General features: G+C 41.8%; 1 protein-coding gene across 1 annotated transcript in view; it reads left to right on the forward strand.

Annotated features, from left to right (window-relative positions):
- The window catches only part of MTAP (methylthioadenosine phosphorylase), a 41,732-nt gene extending 16,894 nt beyond the window's left edge, over positions 1-24,838 (forward strand). Inside the window, exons 3-8 of the mRNA XM_035310505.1 lie at positions 3,443-3,501; positions 4,194-4,361; positions 9,237-9,339; positions 12,723-12,962; positions 14,342-14,464; positions 23,836-24,838. Coding sequence (XP_035166396.1) covers positions 3,443-3,501; positions 4,194-4,361; positions 9,237-9,339; positions 12,723-12,962; positions 14,342-14,464; positions 23,836-23,874 — 732 coding nt within the window. The 3' untranslated portion in view covers positions 23,875-24,838. The remainder of the gene's footprint in view (positions 1-3,442; positions 3,502-4,193; positions 4,362-9,236; positions 9,340-12,722; positions 12,963-14,341; positions 14,465-23,835) is intronic.
- Positions 24,839-26,303: the final 1,465 nt, after the last annotated feature.

Genomic DNA, 26,303 nt, shown 5'->3' on the forward strand with positions numbered 1-26,303 from the left:
ATTATTGTGACAGACAAAACAGACTCAGAGTAGGGAGACAGTAAGATGTATCGCCTATTACTAACAAGCTAGAGAAGTGAGAAACAAAGGAAAGAAACCAAAAATGACTTCCCCCCATCCACCCTCTTCAACCTCCTCCCCCCGAGTGATGCATGGGAATGGCAGAATGGGGGTTGTGGTCAGTCTATAGCACTTCGTCTGGCTGCTCTGTCACGGTCTGTCTCTGCCCCTGCTCCACGTGGGGTCCCTCCCACGGGATGCCGTCCTTCGTGAACTGATCCTGAGGGGGCTTCCCACAGGCACCAGCTCTTCAACAACTGCTCCAGATATGGCTCTATACCACGGGGTCCATCCATCCCCAAGGAGCAAACTGCTTCAGTACGGGTCATCCATGGGCAGGCGGCAGCTCCCCCCAGACCCCCTGCTCCTGCGGGGGCTCCTTTCCACCGGCTGCAGCTCCCGCCTGGGGCCTGCTCCTGTGGGGGCTCTCCATGGGCCGCAGCCTCCTCCAGGCCACATCCACCTGCTCCACTGGGGGCTCCTCCACGGGCTGCAGCGTGGAGATCTGCTCCATGTGGGACCCATGGGCTGCAGGGGGACAGCCTGCTTCACAATGGTCCTCACCACAAGCTGCAGGGGACTTCTGCTCTGGCGCTTGGAGCACCTCTCCCCCTCCTTCTTCACTGACCTTGGCGCCTGCAAGGCTGTTTCTCACTCCTCTCACTATCCCAGCTGCTGTGAGGCTCAGCATTGTTTTCTTTTCCTGTCTTACATATGCTCTCACAGAGGCGCAAACAACATCATTTATTGGCTCGGCTCTGGTCAGCAGTGGGGCCCTTACCTAACATGGGGCAGCTTCTAGATCCTTCTCACAGAAGCCACCCCTATGGCCCCTGGCTACCAAAACCTTGCCACGTAAACCCACTACAAGAGCTGTCCTCAGTCAAAGTGGAAGTAGTTCTGCCACCTGACATGTTGTTACTTGCATGTTGATTTTGCTCCTCAGTGACACTTCTCCATGTGGTGTGCACGGATCTGGACAGTTCATTTAGTTCCAAGCTCTGGCATTTCCTTTGGTGCCCAGTGGAAAATCTTACAAGGAATCAATTGCTAATGATCCTTCCTAGTCCTTAGCTAATTTTCCAAGAACTTCAAGCTAGTTGTTAAGACTGATTCTGATGCTAAGGTATAGTGGCAGTGTGAGTGTTAGATGAAGTCAGCCCAAGTCTAACTCAGCAAAGGGAATGAATAATAACTGCAAAAAATAAAACTGGCATGGAGCAGCAGTCAAATGGAAGAGAGGTAATTTCCAACAATGAAGTCTTCTGTGTGTCATTGTCTCATTCTTAACAGAGACAGACAAGGAACTGCCACAGTTGTCTGCTAGAAGTTTTACTTGGTGTTAGTAATGCAGTACCTTAAATTTGTGTCTTCTTCTTCTCCACCATACCTATTTCCTACAATGAAGCACTTAGAAGTGCTCAGAAAGAAATTAAAATTGGTTATCTTGCTACCTTTATATAATTAAGCACTACCTACGCTCCTCTTGCCATTTACCATCTTCATGGTGTAGTCTGTTGGATAAACATGTTCCCACATATTTCAAGGAGTATGAAATGTATGAAACTTTGCAAAAACACACGGCATACTAGCAGCACGGTACTGACTTTCTGTGTATTAATTCAGCAGGAGACACCTTCAGATACCATGCTTGTGTTGACAGAGCAAATATGTATCATCTATCCTTGCTGTGAAGGCAGGAAATGTATAGTGGAAAGGCAACAGTAACCATGGACCTGGCTTGAGCAATAGTATCCTGTCATACTGTAAGCACTCCGTATACAAAACAAGAAAATTAATGCCATGATTATACATCACTATAGAATTTTAAAAATGAAGAGATTGAAAGCAGAAACCAAGAAACAGCATTTCCTTAGAACATCGGAATATGAACTTTATGGCTCCAAACAATTTCACTACAGCTGTCTAAGGGGCTAAAATAATACAACAATGAATATTACTGTTAAGGTCAGACAGCTGATTTGGCTAGATACTATAAACAGCAAAAGAAATGTTACATCTGTAGCCTTCTCCCTGTCAAGCTTCACTACAGAGTGCTACAAGGATGGTGATGGGTCTGGAGGGGAAGGCATATGAGGCTGAAGTCGCTTGGTTTGTTCAGCCCAGAGCAGAGCAGGCTGAGGGAGGCATCATGGCAGCCTGTAGCTTCCTCACAAGGGGAGCGGAGTGGCAGGAACTGAGCTCTGCTCTCTGGGGATAAGACAGGACATGGTCACAGCACCAAGCCTGCTGGAGTTCAAGAAGTGTTTGAACAATGCTCTCAGACACATGGTCTGATTTTTAGGTGGTCCTGTGTAGAGCCAGGAGTTGGACTTGAAGATCCTTGTGGGTCCCTTCCAACTCAGGATATTCTGTGATTCTATGAATACAGCCCACAGAACAGTTTATTTGCCACAGTGACAATTGATGACTTGGGATTGCCCACTGTAGGGCATGTGTCCCAGCTGGGCAGCTACAAGCAAGATGCTGTAGCTTCATGGCTGGTTGGCTAGTCAGGAGGAACACTTTGTCCTACAGCTGTGAGAGGAAAGTGCATTTCACCTCTTGGTCCCTAATCTAACCAAATGCAACGCTGCTTCTGCAGTTAGCATACAAGAAGTTCTCTGTCATATCATAGTTCAGTTCCAAAAGGGAGGACTCTATGCACCAGGGAAGAGGGAGTTTGTTGGGAAGTGTGGGGAGCAGAAGAAAGGATTGGAGGAGTCTGAAACATGAGAATGAGCTTGGTAGAAAGGTGACAGAGAAATGAATGGGGATTGTTAGGGTAAGGGACAGATTAGAAGCAATTTCTGTTGGGGAGGGGTCTTTCTGTAGAAAATGACACCTTTTTACCAAAAAGCAACCAAAGTTTGCAAAGGACAGTGCTAACTGATTTAAAGGCAACATGCTCATGATTCTTGTTCATATTAATTCTCACAGAATCACACAGAATCATCTAGGTTGGAAGAGACCTCCATGATCACCAAGTCCAACCGCTGACCTAACACTAACAAGTCCTCCACTAAACCATATCACTGCTCTGTTTGAAAAAACTGCTTCAAAGTACTATTTGAAGGTATTAGTGTTTCAAAGTACTATTTCAAACCTGGAAGTGGGGGCTTGCAGTTACTGTTAGTATGAACACAGAAACACTGTGAGGATCCTGGCTGATCTTCCAGTTCCACACTTGTACTAATCTGCCACATCAAATCACAGGCTTATTCTGAACTGAAGATAGTGTGAGACAACAGTGGTATTTCCAGTGTTTCCTTTATCTAACTAGTATTTCCTTACATAGCTGTCCTGCTTATTTGTAAGTAGTAGTTAAGGTTTCTATCGTGATTGGTAAGCAGTAACTCATTCTTTTTTGCTTGTTTTGCAGCCCTCAGATGCTTTGATTTTGGGAAAGATAAAAAATGTGAACTGTGTGCTGTTGGCAAGGTAAATGAGCATTTTAAGGCATTTTGTATTATGTCTTGAAGTTTTCTCAAAAGTCTTCTCTTTTTACATGAGGTGAACTGAAAAAAAAAAATCTGAAACAATGCAAAGTCATTCTTCTAATTTATGAAAACTGACAGATCATTTTAGAACCTAGGAGAAAAATCTGATGATACACTACTGTTTTCTCTGAGAGGGTGACATTAAAACAGGGTGTGTTTTCTGCTTTTACTTTCCTGTGATGTTCCACTCTTTTCTAGGTTGGAGAATACAAGCAATGCTTATGAGTAGAAATTCTATAGAGTTGTATATGAATCTTACAAATCTATTTTAGTGTGTGGAAGATGTAATACTGCTATTCCTTGGGTATTCAGAATCTATGAAAATGGGTTACAAATTTCAGAGAAAAATGCTTTTTGTACCCTTGAAGATACTAAAGTGTATTTGGATTGTAGTTTCAAGAATTTTTTTCACTACAATCTTGAAATTCAACTTTTTTTTTAAAAAAAGCTACAGCACTACTTCTTGATTCAAATATTAAGAGAATCTTAATACAGTTAAGAAAACAAGCTATGCCCCAAGTTGCTGAAATGGTCAGTTCCACCTCCAGTGTTGTTTAGAGAAACTGCATTTCCTGGAATTTTGTTTATTTCAGTCTGATTAATTTTACTTGCTGTCAACATTCATCTTTGCAGACATGGAAGACATCATACAATTATGCCATCAAATGTCAATTACCGTGCCAATATCTGGGCATTAAAAGAAGAGAATTGTACACATGTTTTGGTGACTACTGCCTGTGGTTCATTACGAGAAGAAATACAACCAGGTGATCTTATCATGATTGACCAGTTTATTGACAGGTGAGGAACATCTGCTTGTAATTATGTACTTAGTTTGGGAGGAGAAAAAAGGGCATGAGCGGGGTTAAAATGTATAATGATATGTTGATGTTAATTAAGGTTTTGTGGAATGAGGTGATAGCCTCAGTTCTTATGGCATAAAGGGACATTCATGTAAGAAGGCATGATAGGAAACAGGAATGAGATCAGAAGTCTAGCTCTAACAGGTACTGAAGAAATGCCAGGCTTTGAAGAGTGGTCTCAAACAAACCAAAATACTGCTCCTTGGGAAGAGTCTGCTGAAGTAAAAAGGTCTCCTTGGATGTGAGCAAGGAGCATTGTAAGAGCACAAACTATAAGCTTCAGAAAGACTCTGAAATGAAATGGAGAGGTGCAAGAAGGAACTCAGTAGAGTAGGATCCTGGTAAAAAAAAAAAAGGTACAGTAATAATGAGGCTGTATACAGGAGCGATAAAAAACAACATTGTGGTAAAAGATAGGGGGTGATTTTAAAACAAGAATTGATGCTTTTTTTTTTTTTTATTTTCTAAGAATCATAAGGAAGTATTGTTTTCTAAAGTCTGTGTACTCCCATCAGTAACCCCTCCTTGATTATCCAGTGATTTGAAAAATCCAAACAAAATCCAAAAGGAAGAAGCAACATTTAAAGATCACCAACTACACCAAATAATTCAGAAATGCAGTTGCACGTGTTTACAAGTCAATTTGATATTAAACTTATAGTTGTATTAAAGTCATATCTCTGTGCTCCATCTAGTTTTAAGTTGGAATGGTTTACGAGGATTCTTTGTGCTTATGTGAGACTGCTGGCAATATTTCATTGCCAACTGAACATGTCTACTTGTTTTCTGCAATGACGTGGTATTCAAATTCTGGCATACTGATTTTTTGTGTAAGTGAAATGTTTTTTCTTGTAAGATAATGTATTTTAAGTACAATGTATCTAAATGACTAAGTACCCTGCAGGAACAAGCCCCATATAGAATGCTTCGTGTTATATTGGAGTTGATTTCTGAGCGGAGAGTAGCTGTGTTGCTATCAGTGGATGGGATTTTTTCCTTTTTTATTTTTTTGGTGAGGCTAAAAGTATTGAGGCTGATCACTTTGTTTATACAGACTAAATCATATTCATCCTTATTCTGCCAATAGTACTTGGAAGTCAGCAATTTTATATCACTATTGATTGATGGAGGAAATGCTAAACAAAGGTATGTGGTTTGGATGATTGTGAGTAAAGCATATATTATTTTGACATTATAATCTAGCAGGCTCAAAGGTAGGTGTGAGGAGCCTAACTATGCTAAACCTTGATCTGCATGCATGGTAAGAAGTAGCCCAGAGAGACCACGTTTTTAAACAACAAAGAATTGGGATGATAGCAAAGTTATTGTCTGCTACAGATGAGGGGTGGAAGTATAGAGAAACTAACTCATGCAGAAGTCAGTCAGAAGGACAATGACAGAGCCAGGAAGTGAACCCAGATATGAAATATGAGACCATACTTCATCCAAAATGTAATTTTCAAAATTAATGATTCATTTTGAAGCTTGCTGATCTCCCACAGCTTTACATTTCCGAGCATTTACCAGTCTGCATGAAAGACTTTCTGAGCTATAGAGGAAATAACCAGCTTTATTAAGATTGGATCTTAAGAACATATCCCTTTCAATAAAAAAGAAGAAAAAATAAAGAAAAACATTTATATAATAAAATTGCAAAGTTACATGTTTTGAAGAGGATTGAAAGGACATTGATGGTTTAGGTTGTGTTAAAGAAGCCTTAATAGTATCTGGGCTGCATTACACAAAGTATCACTAGCAGGTGGAGAGAAGAGATCCTTCCCCTCTACTCAGCACTGGTGAGGCCACAGCTGGGGTGCTCCCCAGTGCCAGAGACACATGGACATATGGAAGAGAGTCCAATAAAGGGCCACAGAGATGAAAAAGGGAGTGGAGTATGTCCCCTCTGAGGACATGCTGAGAGAGCTGGGACTGTTCAGCGTGGGGAAGAGGAGGCTCTCATCAGTCTCTATAAATACCTGAAGGGAGGGTGCAAAGAAGATAGAGGCAGAGTCCTTTCAGTGGTTTCCAGTAACAGGACAGGAGGCAGTGGGTGCAAGCTGAAGCAGGAGAGGTTCCCTCTGAACAATATGAAGCACTTCTGTGCTGTGAGGGTGCCTAAGCACTGGCACAGGTTGCCCAGGGAGGTTGCGGAGCCTCCCTGCATGTGGATCTTCAAAAGACACCCAGACATGGTCACAGAATCACAGAATGTTAATGATTGGAAGGGACCTTGAAAGATCATCCACAGTCCCCCTGCTGGAGCAGAAACACCTAGATCAGGTCACACAGGAATGCATCCAGGCGGGTTTTGAATGTCTCCAGAGGAGGAGACTCCACAACCTCCCTGGGCAGTCTGTTCTGGTGTTCTGTCACCCTCACCATGGAAAGATTTCTTCTCATATTTAAGCAGAACCTCCTATGTTCCAGATTGCATCCACTGCCCCTTGTCCTATCATTAGATATTACTGAGAAGAGCCTGGCTCCATCCTCCTGACACTCACCCTTTACATATCTATAAACATTAATAAGGTCACCCCTCAGTCTCTTCTTCTCCAGGCTAAAGAGACCCGGCTCCCTCAGCCTTTTCTCATAAGGTAGATGCTCCACTTCCTTAATCATCTTTGTGGCTCTGTGTTCCCTGTCCTTCTTGAACTGAGGGCCCAGAACTGGATGCAATATTCCAGATGTGGTCTCACCAGGACAGAGTAGAGGGGGAGGAGAACCTCTCTCGACCTACTAACCGCACCCCTTCTGATACACCCCAGGATACCACTGGCCTTCTTGGCCACAAGGGCACAGTGGTGGCTCATGGTCATCTTGCTGTCCAACAGGACACCCAGGTCCCTCTCCCCTTTGTTGCTCTCCAGCAGGGCAGTCCCCAACTTATACTGGTGTCTGGGGTTGTTCTTGCTCAGATGCAGGACTCTACACTTGCCCTCATTATATTTCATTAAGTTTCTCCCTGCCCAATTCTCCAAACTGTCAAGGTCCCACCGGATGGCAGCACAGCATTCCGGCATGTCAGCCACTCCTCTCAGTTTAGAGTCATGAGCAAACTTGCTCACAGCGCACTCCATTCCCTCATCCAAGTCGTTGATGAATATACTGTATAGTACTGGTCCCTGTACCAACTTCTGAGGGACTCCACTAGATACAGGCCTCCAACTATACTCTGTCCCATGGACCACAACTCTGGCTTCTTCCCTTCAGTCAGTTCACAGTATACCTCACTACTCAATCATCCAGACCACACTTCCTCAGCTTAGCTGTGAGGATACTGTGAGAGACATTGTCAAATGCTTTACTGAAATCAGGATTATGTCCACTGCTTTACCATCACCTGTCCACCTGGTTATGTCTTCGTTAAAAGGCTATCAGGTTGGTTAAACACATCTTGCCCTTGGCAAAGCCATGTTGACTGGCCCTAACGACCCTTTTATCCTTGATATGCCTAGAGACAGAGCCAAGGATAAGTTGTTCCATCACCTTACCAGGGATGGAGGTGAGGTTGACCAGTCTATAGTTACCCAGGTCCTTCTTTTTGAAGACCAGAGTAACATTTCTTTCCTCCAGTCCTCAAGCACCTCTCTTGATGCCCATGACTTACCAAAGATGACGGAGAGTGGCCTAGCAATGACTTCCACCCACTAACTCAGCACCCATCAGGGTCCATGGATTTATGGATGTCCAGCTTGCTTAATCGGTCCTTAATCCAGCCCTCATCAACCAAGGCAAACTCCTCCTTTATTCCAACTTCCTCTGGGGCCTCAGGGGTATGGGGCTCCTCAGGAGAGCCTCCAGCGTTATAGACAGAGACAAAGAAGGCATTCAGTAACTGCACTTTCTCTTTATTTTCTGTCACCAGGGCACCCACCTCATTCATCAGTGGGCCTACATTGCCTCTAGTGTTACTTTTATCTGCAATGTACTTGAAGAAGCCCTTTCTCTTGTCCCTGATCCCTCATGCAGAGGTTTAATTCTAAGGAGGCCTTAGCTTTCCTAGTTGCCTCCCTGTATCTGACAACAGTCTTATATTGCTCCCAAGTGGCCAGCCCCTCCTTCCATGATCTGTAGACTCTCCTCTTCCACTTGAGTTTGCGCAGCAGTTCCTTGTTTAAGCATGCAGGTCTCCTGGCTCCCCTTCCTGACTTCCTACCTGTTGGGATGCTCTGTTCTTCAAGGAAGAAACAGTCCTTGAATGTTAACCAGCTATCTTGGGCTCCTTTTCCTTCAAGTATCTTGTCCCATGGGATTACCTTAAGCAATTGCTTGAAAAGGCCAAAGTTGGCCCTACTAAACTCCAGGGTTGCAACTCTGCTTGGTATTCTATTCCTGCCGCATGAGATCCCAAACTCCACCATCTCATGGTCGCTGCAACCAAGGCTGCTCTTAACCTTAACTGCTTCAACCAGCCCCTCCTTGTTAATTAGGACAAGATCCAGTAGCGCTCCTCTCCACATCTACCATTTGCATCAGAAAGTTATTATAAGTGCACTGGAGGAACCTCCTGGACTGCGGATGGCTGGCTTAGTAGGCCTTCCAGCAAATGTCATGGTAGTTGAAATCCCTCATAAGTAGGTCCTGGGCAACCTGCTCTGGGTGTCCCTGCTTGAGCAGAGGGTTGGACCAGATGGCCTCTAGCGGTCCCTTCTACCCTCAGCCATTCTGTGATTCTCTGATTACAGGTGGTGATTACATGATTGCCATCGTTCTGATATTTTTGTTCCCTTCAAGGATATTATGGTTTTGGACTTGTGTAAATTTATTGTTTTCTATTACCATTTGTCCCTGAGTATGTTTTCTGCTTTTCCAGGACAACTAAAAGACATAATACTTTATATGATGCTCAGTGTTCCACTCTTCCAGGAGTATGTCATATTCCAATGGCGGAGCCATTCTGCACCAAAACCAGAGAGGTTAGTAAATTTTGTAGATGTATTTTAAAATGTTTTATTTTTATTATACTTGTAAGATATGGTGTAGTAGTTTAATTACCCACTATGAGAGTATGGAGATTATCTCCATCTCTTCCTATATCTCAGATATGTCATGATACTAAAGAAAATTGTAAAATTTGGAAGGCATGGGAAGTAAAATGTCTTGTAGGATCTAAAGCAGGTACTTGAAACACTTTAAGAAGACAGTTGGCAACCTAGATTTCTCCAGAGTCTTAATAGCAGGACAAAATATCTTTGTCATGTAAAATGACAAGAGAGCAACAGTGTGGACTAAATAGGAAGACAGAATTAGAAATGATCTCCTTTCCATTATAAATGAAACAGCATCTTTGACTAAGACACTCTACATACTTTCAGTACAGAGAATTAAGAGTAATACTTCAACATGCACAGAAATACTGGTACTGCATTTGTGCTTTTGTGCATTGTTGGTCATGGTAGAGAGTAATGGCTTTGTTTAAAGGATATTAAATGTAGAAACAGGCCAAATTACATTTGTCTTTTGTTCTTAAATTTTGCTTCTCTTAGTTTAGTCACTTCAAGATTTTCAGGCTTTGAAAACACAGAATAAATAGTGTGAACTGTTGCTCTGCTTTTCAACACCTTTATAAACTTCTGATTAAATATACCTTCTCAGTGTATTCTTACAGCTGAGGAAAAGTGAAGGTGGAGATTGAACTCAGTGTTTTGTGCTGTTGTGAAATTCTATGATCAGAAGCTGCAGGGGAGTTACATTCTCAAGGGCCACAGGAGTATTTGCAGAATTAGTCGTATGCATCCAACAGATTCACTTTCTGTGCAATCAGTTACAACAATGAACAGGTCAAAACTGAATTACAAATCAAGTGGCTCAATCTGTACCCAAAGCATCTACAAATATTTGTATTGCTGAGCTATTCTGCTTGTCACCATTTCACTTCACTGCCATTATAAGCTATTTTTGTTAATTAGCCAAGGGACAGTGTGGATTTGAGTTATGAACCAGTAGGTCCAAGTGTTGTTAGTGGAACATTTCAGGGCACTAGAAATGAAGGTGTTTTACAGTGAAGCAGAGACATTTTAAAGCTAAAGAGGAAACAGACAGCTATATATTATATACGTGCCTAATCATACCCTTCTTCCACTAGGCAATAAACTATGCAAAATACTTTGCAGTTTACAAGAAGCAAAAGCCTAGCCACATGCTGTTATTAAAGATTAGGTGCCATATGGTTGCTTACTGACTTTGAGCATGTCATGTCACAACAGATTCAAGTTTATTGACATCTAACTGTAGACTTTATGTATTGGTTTAAAAACAGTGTTATTGCTGAAATGATTGGCTATAGTTCATGTTGTTTTTTCCTCATTTTTTAGAAAGCATAAGTAGATACATATAAGCCATTTCCCGAGGATGCAGGAAAAGTGCACCAAAGCTGGTATTCATCTGATTGTTAAGTATCTAGGGACAATGCTCTTTAGATGTTAATTTTTGTAAAAAAAAAAAAAGAAAAGAACAGAGAAATGCTACTTTTTCAGAAAACAAACATTTAGGTACTTCCCAGTCTCAAATGTAATCATTATCTCATTAGCCTGTGCATTCTAATCAGCATAATAGATGTTTTAAAGAAATGTTGTTCTGAGCTCCTAGAGAGGCTGAAAAGAGGTGCTTTGACGTTGTTTGAAAATACCAGATAAAAGTGAATTATTTTTTTTTCCAGGAAGTGTGCCTGAAAATTGTTGGAATTAGTTCAGTTTTCCCTGATTCAGGGGACTATCATAGCTAAATGTACTAGCAATAAAACCAAAACTATTAATGTAGTAGACTAATTAAGGAATTTGCATGAAAACATCTGAAAACTTTTTATTAAATTGCATTTGTGCAAATATGTGGAAAAATTCCATTGTATTTTTTTTTCCACACTGTAAATCAAATGAGAACCTGAAAGGAATTTATCTTTTCTGTGACTGCAGGCTTTTGAATAACATAGTCTGCCTTGGTTGTTACTACTTCCAGAAACTCACGGCAGCATCTTATAAGGACTGGAGTAGTAACTTTGTAAAGAGTTTCAGGGAAATACTTCCCAAATCCTCTGGTTTAAGTGAAATCACAGCTGAAGATTTTTATTCATATATTAATAACACATAATTAACTGGCAAATAGTGAATTTTATGTTCAGAATCAGTATAAGGGATAAGCCATAATACAGCATGTTAATAAATACATAAAAAATTCTAAAAGCCCTTCTGTGGCTGATCTCCTAAAACTCTAATTTAGAGCCATCTACACATATGCACACAGCTACATGCACAAATGCCGTTCCCCAGCATGTGTGGGTTGCAAACATACCCACCCTCTTCTGGGATGGCAAGTTTGCCTACACATCTGCTGTGGGGTACTCCAGCTTTATGTGTACTTGTGCTGTTCCCCACAATCCATGGATCCACTTGCCAAGTGAGAAATCACGTGGGTCACATAGCGCATTCAATGTATTGCTACTTGTTGGACCCCTGTGTGATTGGTTGACCTGCTGGCATGCAGGCTCCTCACAGCATTTTGCAGAAAGGGTACTCCAGCAGACATTTAGGAAGTCCATGATGCTGAGAAGACAAGGCTTTTCTTTGCATGGTAATTTTAAACAGATGTCATTGCTTTTACTTTCCTACTCAGGACAGTTGTGGATTTCCTAGTCCCATTTACACATGCTGGTACACTCTCACTCCTGTGGTAGCAATGATTGCTTCCCAAGCCATGTACCAAGAATGGAAATCATGATGATGATTTCATCATGGTGTACGTGGTCCTTGTTGGAAATGTAAAGACTATTAAAAAAAAAAAAAGATACATGTACAGCTCAGCCACGAGCAATAGGGAAAATGTAAAAGTGTCAGATTCCCAGGGTACTCTTTGAAGTATACGCTTAGAAAGTTTTGCCAATAGCAAACTTTCAAAAAGTGAATTTCATATTCTCCCCAGCTTAACTCCAACATTGTGGCAATGCAGTGCTTGGTTGGCATGAGCCTGTAGCATTTCATGATTCTATTTTCAAAGTAAGCAAAGCCTAAATATAAAGCAGAATGTTTCTGTTTTCTGATTTCCTTGGTCTACTCTGAAAACAGTAATCCAAGTGATACAATCAAAATCAGGTGAGTTCAATATCATTCTTATCAGTAATACTATTAATTTATCTTGCTGGATGAGAAAAATGAAACTAATTTTTGCATTTGGACAGCTGTAGCCATGTGAATACTGCTTAGTATCGGGCTATTATTTTTTTGTATATAAGGTGGTTTTTTTGTGAGATGCAGAGCAGTGCACCAGGGAAATTATTTGCTTTTCCTTATGTTGGCATGTTTTGTAGGTTCTTATTGAGATTGCAAAGAAGCTTGGGCTTCAATGTCATTCTAAGGGGACAATGATCACAATTGAAGGCCCACGTTTCAGTTCTCGAGCAGAAAGCTTGATGTTTCGCAGCTGGGGAGCTGATGTTATCAACATGACCACGGTGCCTGAAGTGATTCTTGCAAAAGAAGCTGGAATGAGTTATGCAAGTATTGCTATGGCAACAGATTATGACTGCTGGAAGGAGCATGAAGAAACAGTGAGTGCAACTTTTTTCCTCTGAGTCTTGTCCAAAAGGATCTGGATGAGAACCAGTACGTAGCTTTTGGCAGAGGTCACATACTAAATTAAATCTGGTTTTACTTATATCAGTATTGAAGAATTACTCTGGAGTAACAATTATAAAGTAAGAACAGAAACAAATGTTGCTACCTCCTTCATTTTTATAAACTTGCCTTACTGCTAGCAAACCATTTATCTCCTTGTGTCTGAATAAGGGGGGCTGTATGTATGAAGTTAGTGTGAACTTGTCTCTTGTAATCTGTCTGGTGTTTTTTCTTTTGCAACTCTTTGCAAAAGGATATGTCTTCTTTAGTTCTTTTTCTTTTGGAATACACTTGAGCAGGACCTACCAGTGAAAAACTTCCACCAATAGCCTGTTAAATCGTAGTCATCATAGAAAGGAACAGCCCAACTTTACTGCATGAGACAACAGAGACAATTTAGTTGGACACATTTGCCTAAGTAACTGGAAAACTTCTCAATTTTTATGTATATAAATAAATTCTTTCCCACACCCCTGTACAGTATCACTTAAACTACTTCTAATTTCTCAGACGCAGTCTGAATCTTGCCTCCATTTTTCTACAGCACTGTTTGAACACAGACTGAGCACTGCTGCAAAAACACTGGTAAATAGAGATGACATAGATTTTTATGGAGCCTGCAGTTCCTGGAGCATATGCTTCCATAATATCAAAGTACTGTATCAGATACAGCTTAGCACACATAGAACATTTATTATTATTAAATTGAATTTCTGACTATCCAAAATAATTTTTATCCTCTAATATTCATCGGTATACAAAAAAAAAGTATCAAGTCTTTGGTAAAATTAATACACACATCTGTACTGTGCAGTAATAAAGAGCCCACTATGATATTTTATTTAAAGTTCCCAGTGAACAGGGAGAACAGAACTGGTGACTTCTCTGCAAATTCCACAGAATTTAATAATTACTTGGTTTACTTAGATTTTTCTTTTACGTATTTTTTTTAGATTATCACTTTATCCAGATGTGTTAGTTTTAGTTATTATGATTCATAAATATGCCTAGAAAGCAATATGTTTTTTCACCAGTGACTTTACTTGTAATGTGTTCAAATGAAAAGTTCAACCAACATCTTTTTTGAGTATGAAGTTCACAGAATCAGGACCAAGCTATAAAATACAATCAAACATAGACTCACAGAGGAAAGAAGTTTTTACTAGCTAAAAGGATCATGGCATTTTAAAATACATACATGTCTGTGCTTCACCTTTTCACTTAGAGCTGGATTAGTTGAATAAATTTAGTTGGGTTATTTAAATGTGTGCCATAAAAACTGAAACACCACTCAGTTCTATTTTATTTGTAGGTTTCAGTGGATAAAGTTTTAAAGACGCTGAAAGAGAATGCAAATAAGGCTACTAGCATACTCCTTACTGCTATACCTCTGATAGGTTCCATGGAATGGACAGACACCCTGCACACCTTGAAAGTAAGTACACATATAAGGTCAGTTTGTACTGGGGACAGTGTAGACAGTGTATGCGTATATACAAGTCATACAGGTATATGCTCTAAAATGTTTCTGCTTAAATCGTAACTTTTTAAATTAGGCGCTTTAACAAACCAAATCTATTCAAGATGGACAAATATGTTCATTAGGAGCCTTACAAATTTGCTGCAAAAATTCAATTTTAGCTTCATTTTCATGGCAAGCGTTATGAAAGGTAAAAAGATTAAAGACATCTATATATGGACATTGAAGTATATGCTTCACAGCACAGTGTACTGGTTTAACCCAGCCAGCAGCTAAGCACCACACAGCCAGTCGCTCCCCCTCCCCTCATCCCCCGTGGGATGGGGGAGGAAATCAAAGGGAAAAAAATTAAAAGGAAAGCCTGTGGGCTGAGATAGAGACAGTTTATGAGGATAGAAAATAAATTAAAATAATAATAATAATTATTATTATTATAAATATATATATTATATTATATATTTTTAATATATATTATTATATAATATATATATTATTATAATAAATAATGATAATAGTACTACTAATAATAATATGTACAAAACAAGTGATGCACAATGCAATTGCTCACCACCCGCTGACCAATGCCCAGCCTATCCCCGAAAAGCTGGTCCCCCTGCCCCGGCCAGCCCTCCCATATTAATTGTTCAGCATGACATCAGATGGTATGGAATACCCCTTTGGCCAGTTTGGGTCAGCTGTCCTGGGTCTGTCCTTTCCCAGCTCCTGCTGAAGCCCCAGCCTGCCCACTGGCAGGACAGTGGGAAAAGCCAGAAAGTCCTTGGCTTGGTGTAAGCCCAGCTCTGCAACAATTAAAACATCAGTGTGTTATCAACATTATTCTCATCCTAAATCCAAAACCCAGCATCCTACCAGCTACTAGTAGAAAAATTAACTCAGTCCTAGCTGAAACCAGGACACACAGGTAAGATAAAAATTTAGGTGAGTATACTGCTGAAAAACCTTTACATGTGCTCAGCTATAAAGTCTTAGAACAATGGAGAACCAAGTGTTGAAGACTGAAATGAACCAAAACGTTGTGTTCTCTTTAATGTGTATAATGTGAGGAGTTTGTTACAATATATGGGTAATGGCCAGATTGAAATTATTAGAACTGGATTCACCCACATGCTTTCAGATCCAAAGAGGATGAAAAAAGAATGGAAACAAATATTATTCAAGAATACCTTAGTGATGGATTTCTGACGCAGAATTTTTCTGAGACTAGAGTTTGCTTTTATATTTTACATTGCCACAGTTTCGTGGGAGTGCTTGAGATTCCTTTCTGTCTACCAGGGTAGAGGAAGGGAACAATGTTAAAATCGTTTGAATGTCTGTCCAACTTGTTAATAAGGTTCTTGCGACAAGTAGCTACTTCTGACAGTCCAAGTGTGTGTAGCATGAGAGGAACTGAGGATTACATTGAGATGGTGTGTGAGACAGGGAAAGAGAATTGGAATGTGAGAGATCATACAGAAGTGGGCCACAAAGAGCTGTTAGTGGAAGCAGCATTATGAAAAGGAGAAAGCCTGTTGGGGAATCAGAGGAGTCCAACCTCTGATGCTCTCTCCACTTAAAGGTTCTTTTTTTCTCTTTTCTAAAAATTACTGTGTTTACTGAAATTTAAATGAAAGACAAAAGCAGACTTAAATCATGTCTTTGTGTACCTGAAAGGGTTCGCTGAAACTCAACTATCAACAGAATTGTCTGTGCTGTCAAAATCTTCTTCGGTGTCTTCTGATGGGTGTAAAAACTTGTTTCATTTCTGATCTGGTTCTCTTGTCAGTGATGCTCATGTGTGGTTTAGTCCATGTCCTAAAAGACTTACTAAGTAAAATTCCCTACAGATTCTTGTAAGCACACTTGAACATGTTAGGTTCGTGGAGGTTCAACCAAAAACCCTGAAACAAATGCTTTAGGGGTCTTTGGATTATGTTTTGAACTTTTCCTCACTTAAGTTCCAGTTATCAGGAACAGCTATTAGTTGTTTTTCATGTCCCCTCTACACATCTGTGAGAGGCAACAGCATTTTTCCCCTTCCTCTTTCCAGTCTTTGGGAAGTCGTGGCATGAATGGAAAAGGGAGACAGCAGAACCAGTATTCCTTCTCCTCTCTAATCCACACAAAGCATTTTTAGAGGACTTAACTGCATTTTTTGTTAAATACTAGCTGAAAAAATAAAATAAAATAAAAAAACTAAAAATCCTCCAGCAACTAATTTAAAAAATGTGCTAGATATACCTCAGCTACTTTTGCATGCTAGTGTGCAAGGACCTTCTAGAATCATAAAATCATAAAGGTTGGAAAAGATCTCCAAAATCATCTTGTCCAACCATCCCCCTACCAGCACTATAACCCACTAAACCATGTCCCTAAGCGCCACATCCAGCCTTTACTTGAACACCCCCAGAGACAGTGACTCCACCATCTCCATGGGCCACCTGTTCCAAAGCCTGACCACTCATTCTGAGAATAAATGCCTCCTCATTTCCAACCTGAACCTCCCCTGGCACAACTTGAGGCCATTCCTTCCTGTCCTATCACTGGTTATCTGTGAGAAGAGGCCAGCCCCCAGCTCCCCACCACTTCCTTTCGGGTAGGAAGCAATAAGGTCTCCCCTGAGCCTCCTCTTCTACAAACTAAGCAACCCCAGTTCCCTCAGCCACTTCTCATAGGACTTGGCTTCCAGGCCCTTCACCAGCTTCGTAGCTCTTCTCTGGACACATTCCACGGCCTCTGTCCTTCTTGTAGTTAGGGGCCCAAAACTGAACACAGTACTCAAGGTATGGCCTCACCAGAGCAAAGTACAGTGGGACAGTCACCTCCCCAGTCCTGCTGGCTGCATTATTCCTGATACAAGCCAGGGTGCCTTTGGCCTTCTTGGCCACCTGGGCACACTGCCAGCTCATGTTCAGGTGAGCATCGACCAACACCCCCAGATACTTTTCCTCTGCACAGCTTTCCAGCCACTCTGCCTCAAGCCTGTAGTGTTGCATGGGGTTGTTGTGGCAAAAGTGCAGGACCCGGCACTTAGCCATGTTGAACCTCATCCCACTGGCCTTTGCCCATTGATCCAACCTGTCCAGATTCCTCTGCAGGGCCTTCTGACCCTCCGGCAGATCGACACTTCCCCCCAGTTTGGTGTCATCTGCAAACTTACTGCGGGTGTATTCAATTCCCTCATCCAAATCATCAATAAAGATATTAAAGAAAATGGGCCCCAACACTGACCCCTGGGGAACTCCAGTGATGACCGGTCACCAGCTGGATTTCACTCCATTCACCACTACTCTCTGGGCCTGGCTGTCCAGCCAGTTTTTATTTAGCCTAGCAAGAAGTGTACCTGTCCAAGCCATGGGCAGCCAGTTTCTCCAGGAGAATACTGTGAGAATACTGTGAGAATACTGTGTCAAAGGCTGTGCTGAAGTCTAGGTAGACTATGTCAACAGCCTTTCCCTCACCCACCAGTCGGTCACAGAAGGAAATGAAGTTGGTCAGGTAGGACTTGCATTTCATGAACTTTCCCAAGTAAATAATGCTGCTAAAGTACTGAGGGATCTAAATCCAAATCTGGCAGGTGTACTTGAGTAAACAGTGAAACAGTGTCTTGTTGCTTTTGTTTGTATGATTGTCTTGATTCTTCATAGGGAATGAAAGAGCAAGTGGCGGGAAAGAACTGACACCAAGTTTGTAAGGTTCCCATACTCTTCTACCATTTCATTGTCAGCTATTTAAAACACCAATTCAGTTGCTTTCTGCAGCTTTTGAACTACTATTTTCTGAAAGAAAATATGATACATGAAGAGGATGGGGCACTTCTATCTAATGTTGCTTCTTAGGCTCCTTCTCTTAAGCATCTGCTGCTACCTGGTATTAGTGATGAACGTTCGGATAGTTTCACTTTGACTTGCCAATTCTTATGTATTTATGCTCTTTGCTGGTAGTGGCTTGGTTTGAGTGATAATGTACTGAGAAAGAAAGTTGGTCTGAAGGTATTAGAAGGACTGGAAACAGGAACTAGGTATTGGTAGTAGGGGTTGAGATCTGATGTCAGGAGAGTAAGAGTCATCTTGTTTGTGCTTTAATAGAACAAAGCACTGTGGACAAGTGGCAGAAAAGTCTGAGGTTTTGGAGTCTTGCTTTAATTTTATTTTTTAGGAAGGGCTGGAAAGGCTAGCAATCTCTCTGAGACGTTAAATAGTGGTAGGTACAGGGCTGGTCCTGTGTTTTTGTGTTTGTGGATAAGGAGCGAGGCAGTTATATGATACAGCAACAAGAGAGAGATGTTTGTGCCTCATTATGAGTATATAGGTGAGCCATTAAAAGTTAAACATGTCTTATTTTTGTAGATGAAGAATGTTCTGTAGATTTTGCTGTAGCAGTTTTAAAGGTCAGCTGATGAGGGTTTTTTGAACATTTTCAGAGGCACCTTTTCCCAGTGCTTGAAGGCAGCACTTTGTGTAACTTGTGAACTGTGCAAGCTTGTACTCAGCCGTCAGATCCCAAGAGAAACCCTGATAGCCTACACTCAGGCTGCAGCTGGGTATCTCAAACAGGCATTTGCTGGTGTCTGTTTCTAGTGTTTGGGGAAGCATGTGAAGCCATAAAATTCTGCGTGAATAAACTTTTCATTTCTGACATCTCTAATCTGGCTACTATGACTGGAGAGACTTCACTGGACAGGAGCAAGGGTGTCGCAAGGCTCCTTTGCCCAGCTGCATTTATTTGCCTCTTCCCTAAAAAGCACATGGTGGTGTCACCTCTGAAGCTCGCAGTGGTGTTTCAGGAAACCCTGGAGTGTTGAAGCAAGAAAGTCCAAGGGCTGTTTTCCTGCTCAGGGTTAGGCTGCTTGCCATCCATTCTGTCATGTCTTTTTGTCTGTGATATGCCAGTTAGTTTAAGCCTAGTATGAATGTTAGCATTTTTTAACTACCAAGAAAGACATCTTTAGGCCAGTATTTCGTGGTCATGTTGCTGTAAAAGGAGACCATTCTCCAGGCTCAGGTTACATGAGTTTGAAAAAAAAAAAAAAAAAAAACTTGGAGTAAACTTTTCTGTAGGCACACTATCTTCCCAGCACCTGTTGTTCTGAGACACAGTCAGTGTACAAAGCCCTTACTCTTTCAGAACAGGTGTGATCACATTGTGTTTCTGTCATTGATCAGGAAACACAATCATCCCCATGGTCCACATGATGTCTGACTGGTGTCAGGGAAATTTCTTGATAGGGTGTGTCAACCATGAGTAATGAACAGCTCGCATGACTGGACTGTTGTCATGGAGGGCTATGTGCTTTTTCGGAAAGGCAGGCCAGGAAGGTGAGGTGGTAGAGGTGTACTTTATGTGAGAGAGCAACTGGAATGTGTCAAGGGGTGGATGAAGAGAGAGTTGAGAGCTTATGGGTAAGGATTAAAGGACAGGCTACTACAGCTGATACTGTTGTGAGTATTTGCTACAGGCCACCTAATCAAGAAGAGGAGGTAGACGAAGCCTTCTACAGACAGCTGGAAGTAGCCTCACAATCACACGCCCTGGTTCTTATGGGGGACTTCAACCATCCTGTTACCTGCTGGAAAGACCACACAGCTTGGCAAAAACAGTCCAGGAGGTTCCTGCAGAGTACTGATAACTTTGTGACACAGCTGGTGGAGGAGCCAACAAGGAGCGGTGTGCTGCTGGACCTTGTATTTACAAAGAAGGGCTGGTTGGAGATATGAAGGCTGGGGGCAGCCTTGGCTTTAGTGACCATGAGATGGTGGAGTTCAGGATCTTGCAAGGAAGAAGCAGGGCAAAATGTAGGATCCCAACCCTGGACTTCTTGGTTGAGGAGGACTGTGTCAGAGATAATTTAAGCAAGCTTGACATCCACAAATCCATGGAATGCACCCATGGGTGCTGAGGGAGCTGGCTGATGTTTTTGCTAGGCCACTCTCCATCATCTCTGAAAGGTCATGAAAAACAGGAGAGGTGCCTGAGGACTGGAAGAAAGCCAATGTCACACCAGTGTTCAAAAAGGGCAAGAAGGAGGATCCAGGTGACTACAGGCCAGTCAGCCTCACCTCATCCCTGGAAAGGTGATGGAACAGCTCATCCTGGAAGTCATCTCCAAGCATATGGAGGGTAAGAAGGTGATTGGGAATAGTCAGCATGGATTCACCAACGGGAAATCATGCTTAACCAATCTGATAGCCTTCTGTGATGGGGTGACTGGCTGGGTAGATGAAGGAACAGCAGTGGATGTTGTCTACCTTGACAGCAGCAAGGCTTTTGACTCTGTCTCCTGTAACATCCTCATGGGCAAGGTCAGGAAGTGCAGGATTGATTAGTAGACTGTGAGGCAAATTGAGGAGTGGCTGGATGGCAGAGCTCAGAGGGTTTAGTCAGCAATGCAGTCTTACTGGAGGCCTGTAGCAAGTGGTGTCCCCCAGGAGTCAGTACTTGGTCCAGTCTTGTTTGATTTATTTATCAGTGCCCTGGATGATGGAACAGAGTGTACCCTCAGCAAGTTTGCTAATGACCCAAAGCTGGGAGGAGTGGCTGATACCCCAGAGGACTGTGCTGCCATTCAGAGGGACCTGGACAGGCTGGAGAGATGGGTGATGAGAAACCTCATGAAATTCAACAAGGGCAAATGCAGGGTCCTGCACCTAGGGAGGAATAACCCCAAGCACCAGTACATGCTGGGGGCTGACATGCTGGAGAGCAGCTCTGCAGAGAGGGACCTGGGAGTCCTGGAGGACAGCAGGCTGACCATGAGCCAGCAATGTGCCCTTGTGGCCAAGAAGGCCAACGGTATCCTGGGGTGCAATGAGAAGAGTGTTGCCAGCAGGTGAAGGGAGGTGATCCTCCCCCTCTACTGAGCCTTGGTAAGGCCACACCTGAGTATTGTGTCCAGTTCTGGGCTCCCCAGTACAAGAGGGGCATGAAGCTACTGGCGTAAGTCCAGCACAGGGCTACTGAGCTGGTTAGAGGACTGGAGCATCTGTCACACAAGGAGAGGCTGAAAGCTGGGCCTATTTAGCTCGGACAAGAGAAGACTGAGAGGAGATCTTATCAATGTATATAATTATCTGAAGGCAGAGTGTCAAGAGGATGGAACCGGACTATTTTCAGTGGTGCCTGGTGACAGGACAAGAGGCAACGAGCACAAACTGAAGCACTGGAGGTTCCAGCTGAATATGAGGGGGCATTTCTTTACTGTGAGGGTGACAGAGCACTGGAACAGGCTGCCCAGAGAGGCTGTGGAGTCTCACTTCTCTGGAGATATTCAAAATCCCCCTGGATGTGATCAGGTGCATCATACTCTAGGTGATCCTGCTTGGCAGGGGGGTTGGACTTGATGATCTCCTTCCAACCTTAACCACTCTGTGACTCTATGTTGGATCTGCTGATCTCTGTGACTCACAGTTGGATCTGCTAGTTACTGAAAATATTTGTATAGTAAGATCATAATCATTGGCAGTTACTGCTGTAATGCCCACAAAATCATGGAGTTCAAGATCCTGTGGAAACAAGGAAGGCAAATAGCAGAGTACAGATGGTGAACTTCAGGTGAGCATACTTGTTTAACCAGCAAACGAGTACATAGCATCTCATGGGAGGCAGCTCTGAAGGGGCAAAAAGCTCTGGAAGGCTAGCAGATCTTTAAGGGCAGCATTCTCCAAGTGTAAGAGTGATCCAAACAGAGATCAATCAGGAAACTGACTTGGCTAAACAGGGGACAGAGCTCCAGTGCAAAAATGCAGAATTCAAGAGTTGGAAGCAAGAACAAGCTACAAAGGAGGAATCCAGAAGCAAGACCAGGCATCAGGCATGTACAGATGGTTTGAGGGAAACGAAAGCTTGCCTGTAATTGACACTTGGAAGGGACATCAAAGATAACAAGAACATCTTCAGCTATTGTGTGATTTCAAAAGCTGATCAAGGAAAATATGGGCTTACTACCGAATGAAGTAAACAAATTTGTAACAGCAGGCACTTTCCAAATGGAACTAGTATAATAGATTCTTATTATCTTTGTTGGGAAGAGTATTGGTGAGAAAGAAAAACTGACTTGTTGAAAAGAATTTTAGCTCACAACTGTGAATTGAGCTTTGTACTTTCATTGTAATAGGATTCAGCCCCTTGAGGTTTGGAAGAGAATCTGTGCTGAAATGGTAAAATTAATTTCACATTATAACTGATTTTTTTTACTGCTTGTATGTAAGAAAATCAGCTTAGGTAGGGTGTCAGAGCTTCTGTGAATGCTCCTCAGGTGAACTTAATGACTATGAGAGGAATCCAGCAGATATTACCTGCCTTTTTTAAACTACTGTACTAGCCATTGTGAAATGATGTTTGTCAGAGCTTTGTGATAGAGGGAATGGTCTACTAAGATATGAGAGCTGTGAATACTATAGGATGGTTTAGATTGGGTAAGATATGCATAGACATATTTCAGCACACTTCGTCTTTGACTTACTTGGACTATGGTATGTTTGGTAGCTAGCAAGTCAAATGGCATAAAAGTTAGCTTTTTCAGTCATTTTTTCTAGTCTATGATTGATACCTACATTCATAATGTATGTATATAGAGCTCTGATCTTAAAAATGCTCTTGACTAATATTCTTTCATAAAAAAACTCCCAATCGGTGAGCCTTCTTATATGACTAGAGTGAATTGGCTCAGATGAATAAGGTGGAAAGAAAAATAATTGAGCATTCACTTAACTGTAGTTGTATTGGTCTGTGTACTGTGACCCTAAGGACCTCTCAAGAAAACTGAAGTTTAAAAGTTTATCAGGTCCTACCATTGAATGTGGCTGATGTCAAAGTTGTCTGTCTCTGCATATCATGAACATTTAATTCACTCCCAACCAATGCACCTTTAGAGAAAGGTTTTCTGTTCTTGATAGCTGTACTTGAAAATTGTTGATGAACCAACCACATAAAATATCATCTTGTTAGGGAACTTCACTTTCAGAGGATTCTGATGACGTTTATGAAGAGCTTTATATGAATGCAATGTGTGTAAATGAAAAACAAAAGCTGCACAATTTTTCATTTGTAGCCTGCAAGCCTAAAAACCTTAATCTAGTGTTTCTACAGTATGATCATTGGTTCTCAATACCAATGTGCATGTTACATAGGTTTATAAACCTGTAGTGACAAGTTCTTGAACCTTCTTTGTAATTCTTTTAACATCTATGGTGTTTGGAGATACTACACATATGGAAAGAGTGACACCTGTTTCCAAGCTGAATGGAAGCTATGTAGCCTGCCTTTACACTGAAAGTAAATCTGCTTTGCATTAACAGGATATATTCATTTACTTTGACTTTGTGTTTCAGACAACTGTGCAGTGTTCAGTCATTCTGCCAAAGCAGTAACAGCCTGGATGGACTGAAGTTTGAGTCCTCACAAGAAAGAGTGGACTACTTCCAAATTTCCAGAGGGTATAATACCTTTGAAAACTATGAAAATTATGAAAGAATGGTGTAAACCTTGACCAATTACAATGTGTAAGACAGCTTTTATAATCTTGGTCATGCTTACTAATCTACAAAATGGTGAAAGTTAGATTTTGAGTATGTTTTAAACTTGGAATACCTTTACTATCTCATTTCATTGGACAGTAGAAAGCAGATTCACAAGTATGGTAGTTGCTTTGCTATTGCTGCATCTTATTGTTTTCTCTGATGGGGATACTGGTTACCATTCATTTCAGAAACAAACCAGAAAAACTGAGTAAGTAATTTCATAATAAAATTATACTATTTTTATACATTATCCATATTTTTATTTCAGTATTTTTGATATGCAGTATTTTTTGTTTGTGTACTAGAAGAAACAGTTTAATAGAAGGAATCACAGAATGGTTTGAGTTGGAAGGGCCCTTAACAATAATCCAGTTCCAACCCCCCTGCCATAGGCAGGGACACCTTCCACTAAACCAGGTTGCTCAAAGCCCCTTCCAGCCTGGCCTTGAACATTTTCAGGGATGGGGCATCCACAATAATATAATCACAATCCTGGTTCTTTCTCAGCTGTAGTTGTGTCATGAATGAGCAGTCACATTACAAAAATATTAGCAAATGGCTAAGCCAAATTTGTGCCTGAAGATGTAGTTATGTGACTTACAGAACTATATAGAAAGGTACTTTGCTGCCAATGGCCTGAACACTGTGTTGGCCTTTTGCTGCTTCACTGATCTGAACAACTCTGGCTTTAGTTTCTATTTTAAGTGATGAATGTAATTGAGTGCTTTGAATGTATGCATTTATTAATACAATTTGGCTTCAATAAAATAACCTGCTTATTCTTGTCTAAAAAATAAACATATCCTTCTCTGAACAGTGTGGAAATTGATTTATTTTTTTCTTCTAGTCATTCAGTGTGAATTTTGTTTGCCTAGCAGTGACTTGCTCTTCATGGAACAAGTTGTGATACTTTGTAAACACCACTGATTTAGAGTAATTTTGGAACATACTGTATAGCTTTGAATATATTTTGCTGCCTGGAACTTAAGATTCTACGTCCATGAAACATCAGGGATCACTGAAACAAAAGTGGATCAGAATGCAAAACAAGCCAAGCAATGAAAAAATCAGAAATATGAAAGGTACAGATTCTCCTAATAGTCACAGAATCACGGAATCATTTAGGGTGGAAGAGACCTCCATGATCACCTAGTCCTACCTCTGACATAACACTAATAAGTCCTCCACTAAACCATATCACTAAGCTCTACATTTAAACGTCTTCTAAATACCTCCAGGGATGGTGACTCAACCACTTTCCCGGGCAGCCCATTCCAATGCCTAACAACCTTTTCAGTAAAGAACTTTTTCCTAATATCCAACCTAAGCTTCTCCTGGCATAACTTTAGCCCATTCCCCCTCATCCTACCACTGGGCATGTGGGAGAATAGACCAACCCCGGCCTCATGACAGCCTCCTTTAAGGTACCTGTAAAGAGCGATAAGGTCCCCCATGAGCTTCCTCTAGGCTGAACAACCCCGGCTCCCTCAGCCAGTCCTCGTAAGACTCATTCTCTAGACCCCTCACCAGCTTCATTGCCCTTCCCTGGACTCGCTCGAGCACCTCGATGTCCTTGTAATTAAGGGTCCAAAACTGAACACAGAACTCAAGATGTGGCCTCACCAGAGCCGAGTACAGGGGGACAATCACTTCCCTAGTCCTGCTGGCCACACTGTTTCTTATACAAGCCAGGGTGCTGTTGGCCTTCTTGGCCACCTGAGCACCCTGCCAGCTCATGTTCATCTGACTATCAACCAATACTCCCAGGTCCTTCACTGTCAGGCAGCTTTCAAACCACTCATCTCCCAGCCTGTAGCGCTGCTTGGGGTTGTTGCACCCCAGGTGTAGGACCCGGCACTCGGCCTTGTTGAACTTCATGCAGTTGGCCTTAGCCAACTGTATGAAGTTCAGCCGATGGGTCCAGCCTATCCAGATCCTCCTGCAGAGCCTTCCTAGCCTTGAGCAGATTGACACATGCATCTAACTTGGTGTCATCTACAACCTTACTGAGGGTGCACTCAATCCTCTCATCTAGATCATTGATAAAGATATTGAATAGAACTGGCCCTAGTACTGAGTCCTGGGGAGCTCCACTAGTGATCAGCTTTCAACTGGATTTAATTTCATTAACCATGACTCTTTGGGCCCAGCTACCCGGCCAATTTTTAACCCAACGAAGCGTATGCCAGTCCAAGCCAAGAGCAACCAGTTTCTTTAGGAGAATGCTGTGGGAAATGGTGTCAGAAGCCTTACTGAAATCAAGATAGACCACATCCACA

Source organism: Oxyura jamaicensis, chromosome Z (genome assembly GCF_011077185.1).
Source record: "Oxyura jamaicensis isolate SHBP4307 breed ruddy duck chromosome Z, BPBGC_Ojam_1.0, whole genome shotgun sequence".
In the NCBI taxonomy this organism is placed as follows: Eukaryota; Metazoa; Chordata; class Aves; order Anseriformes; family Anatidae; genus Oxyura; species Oxyura jamaicensis.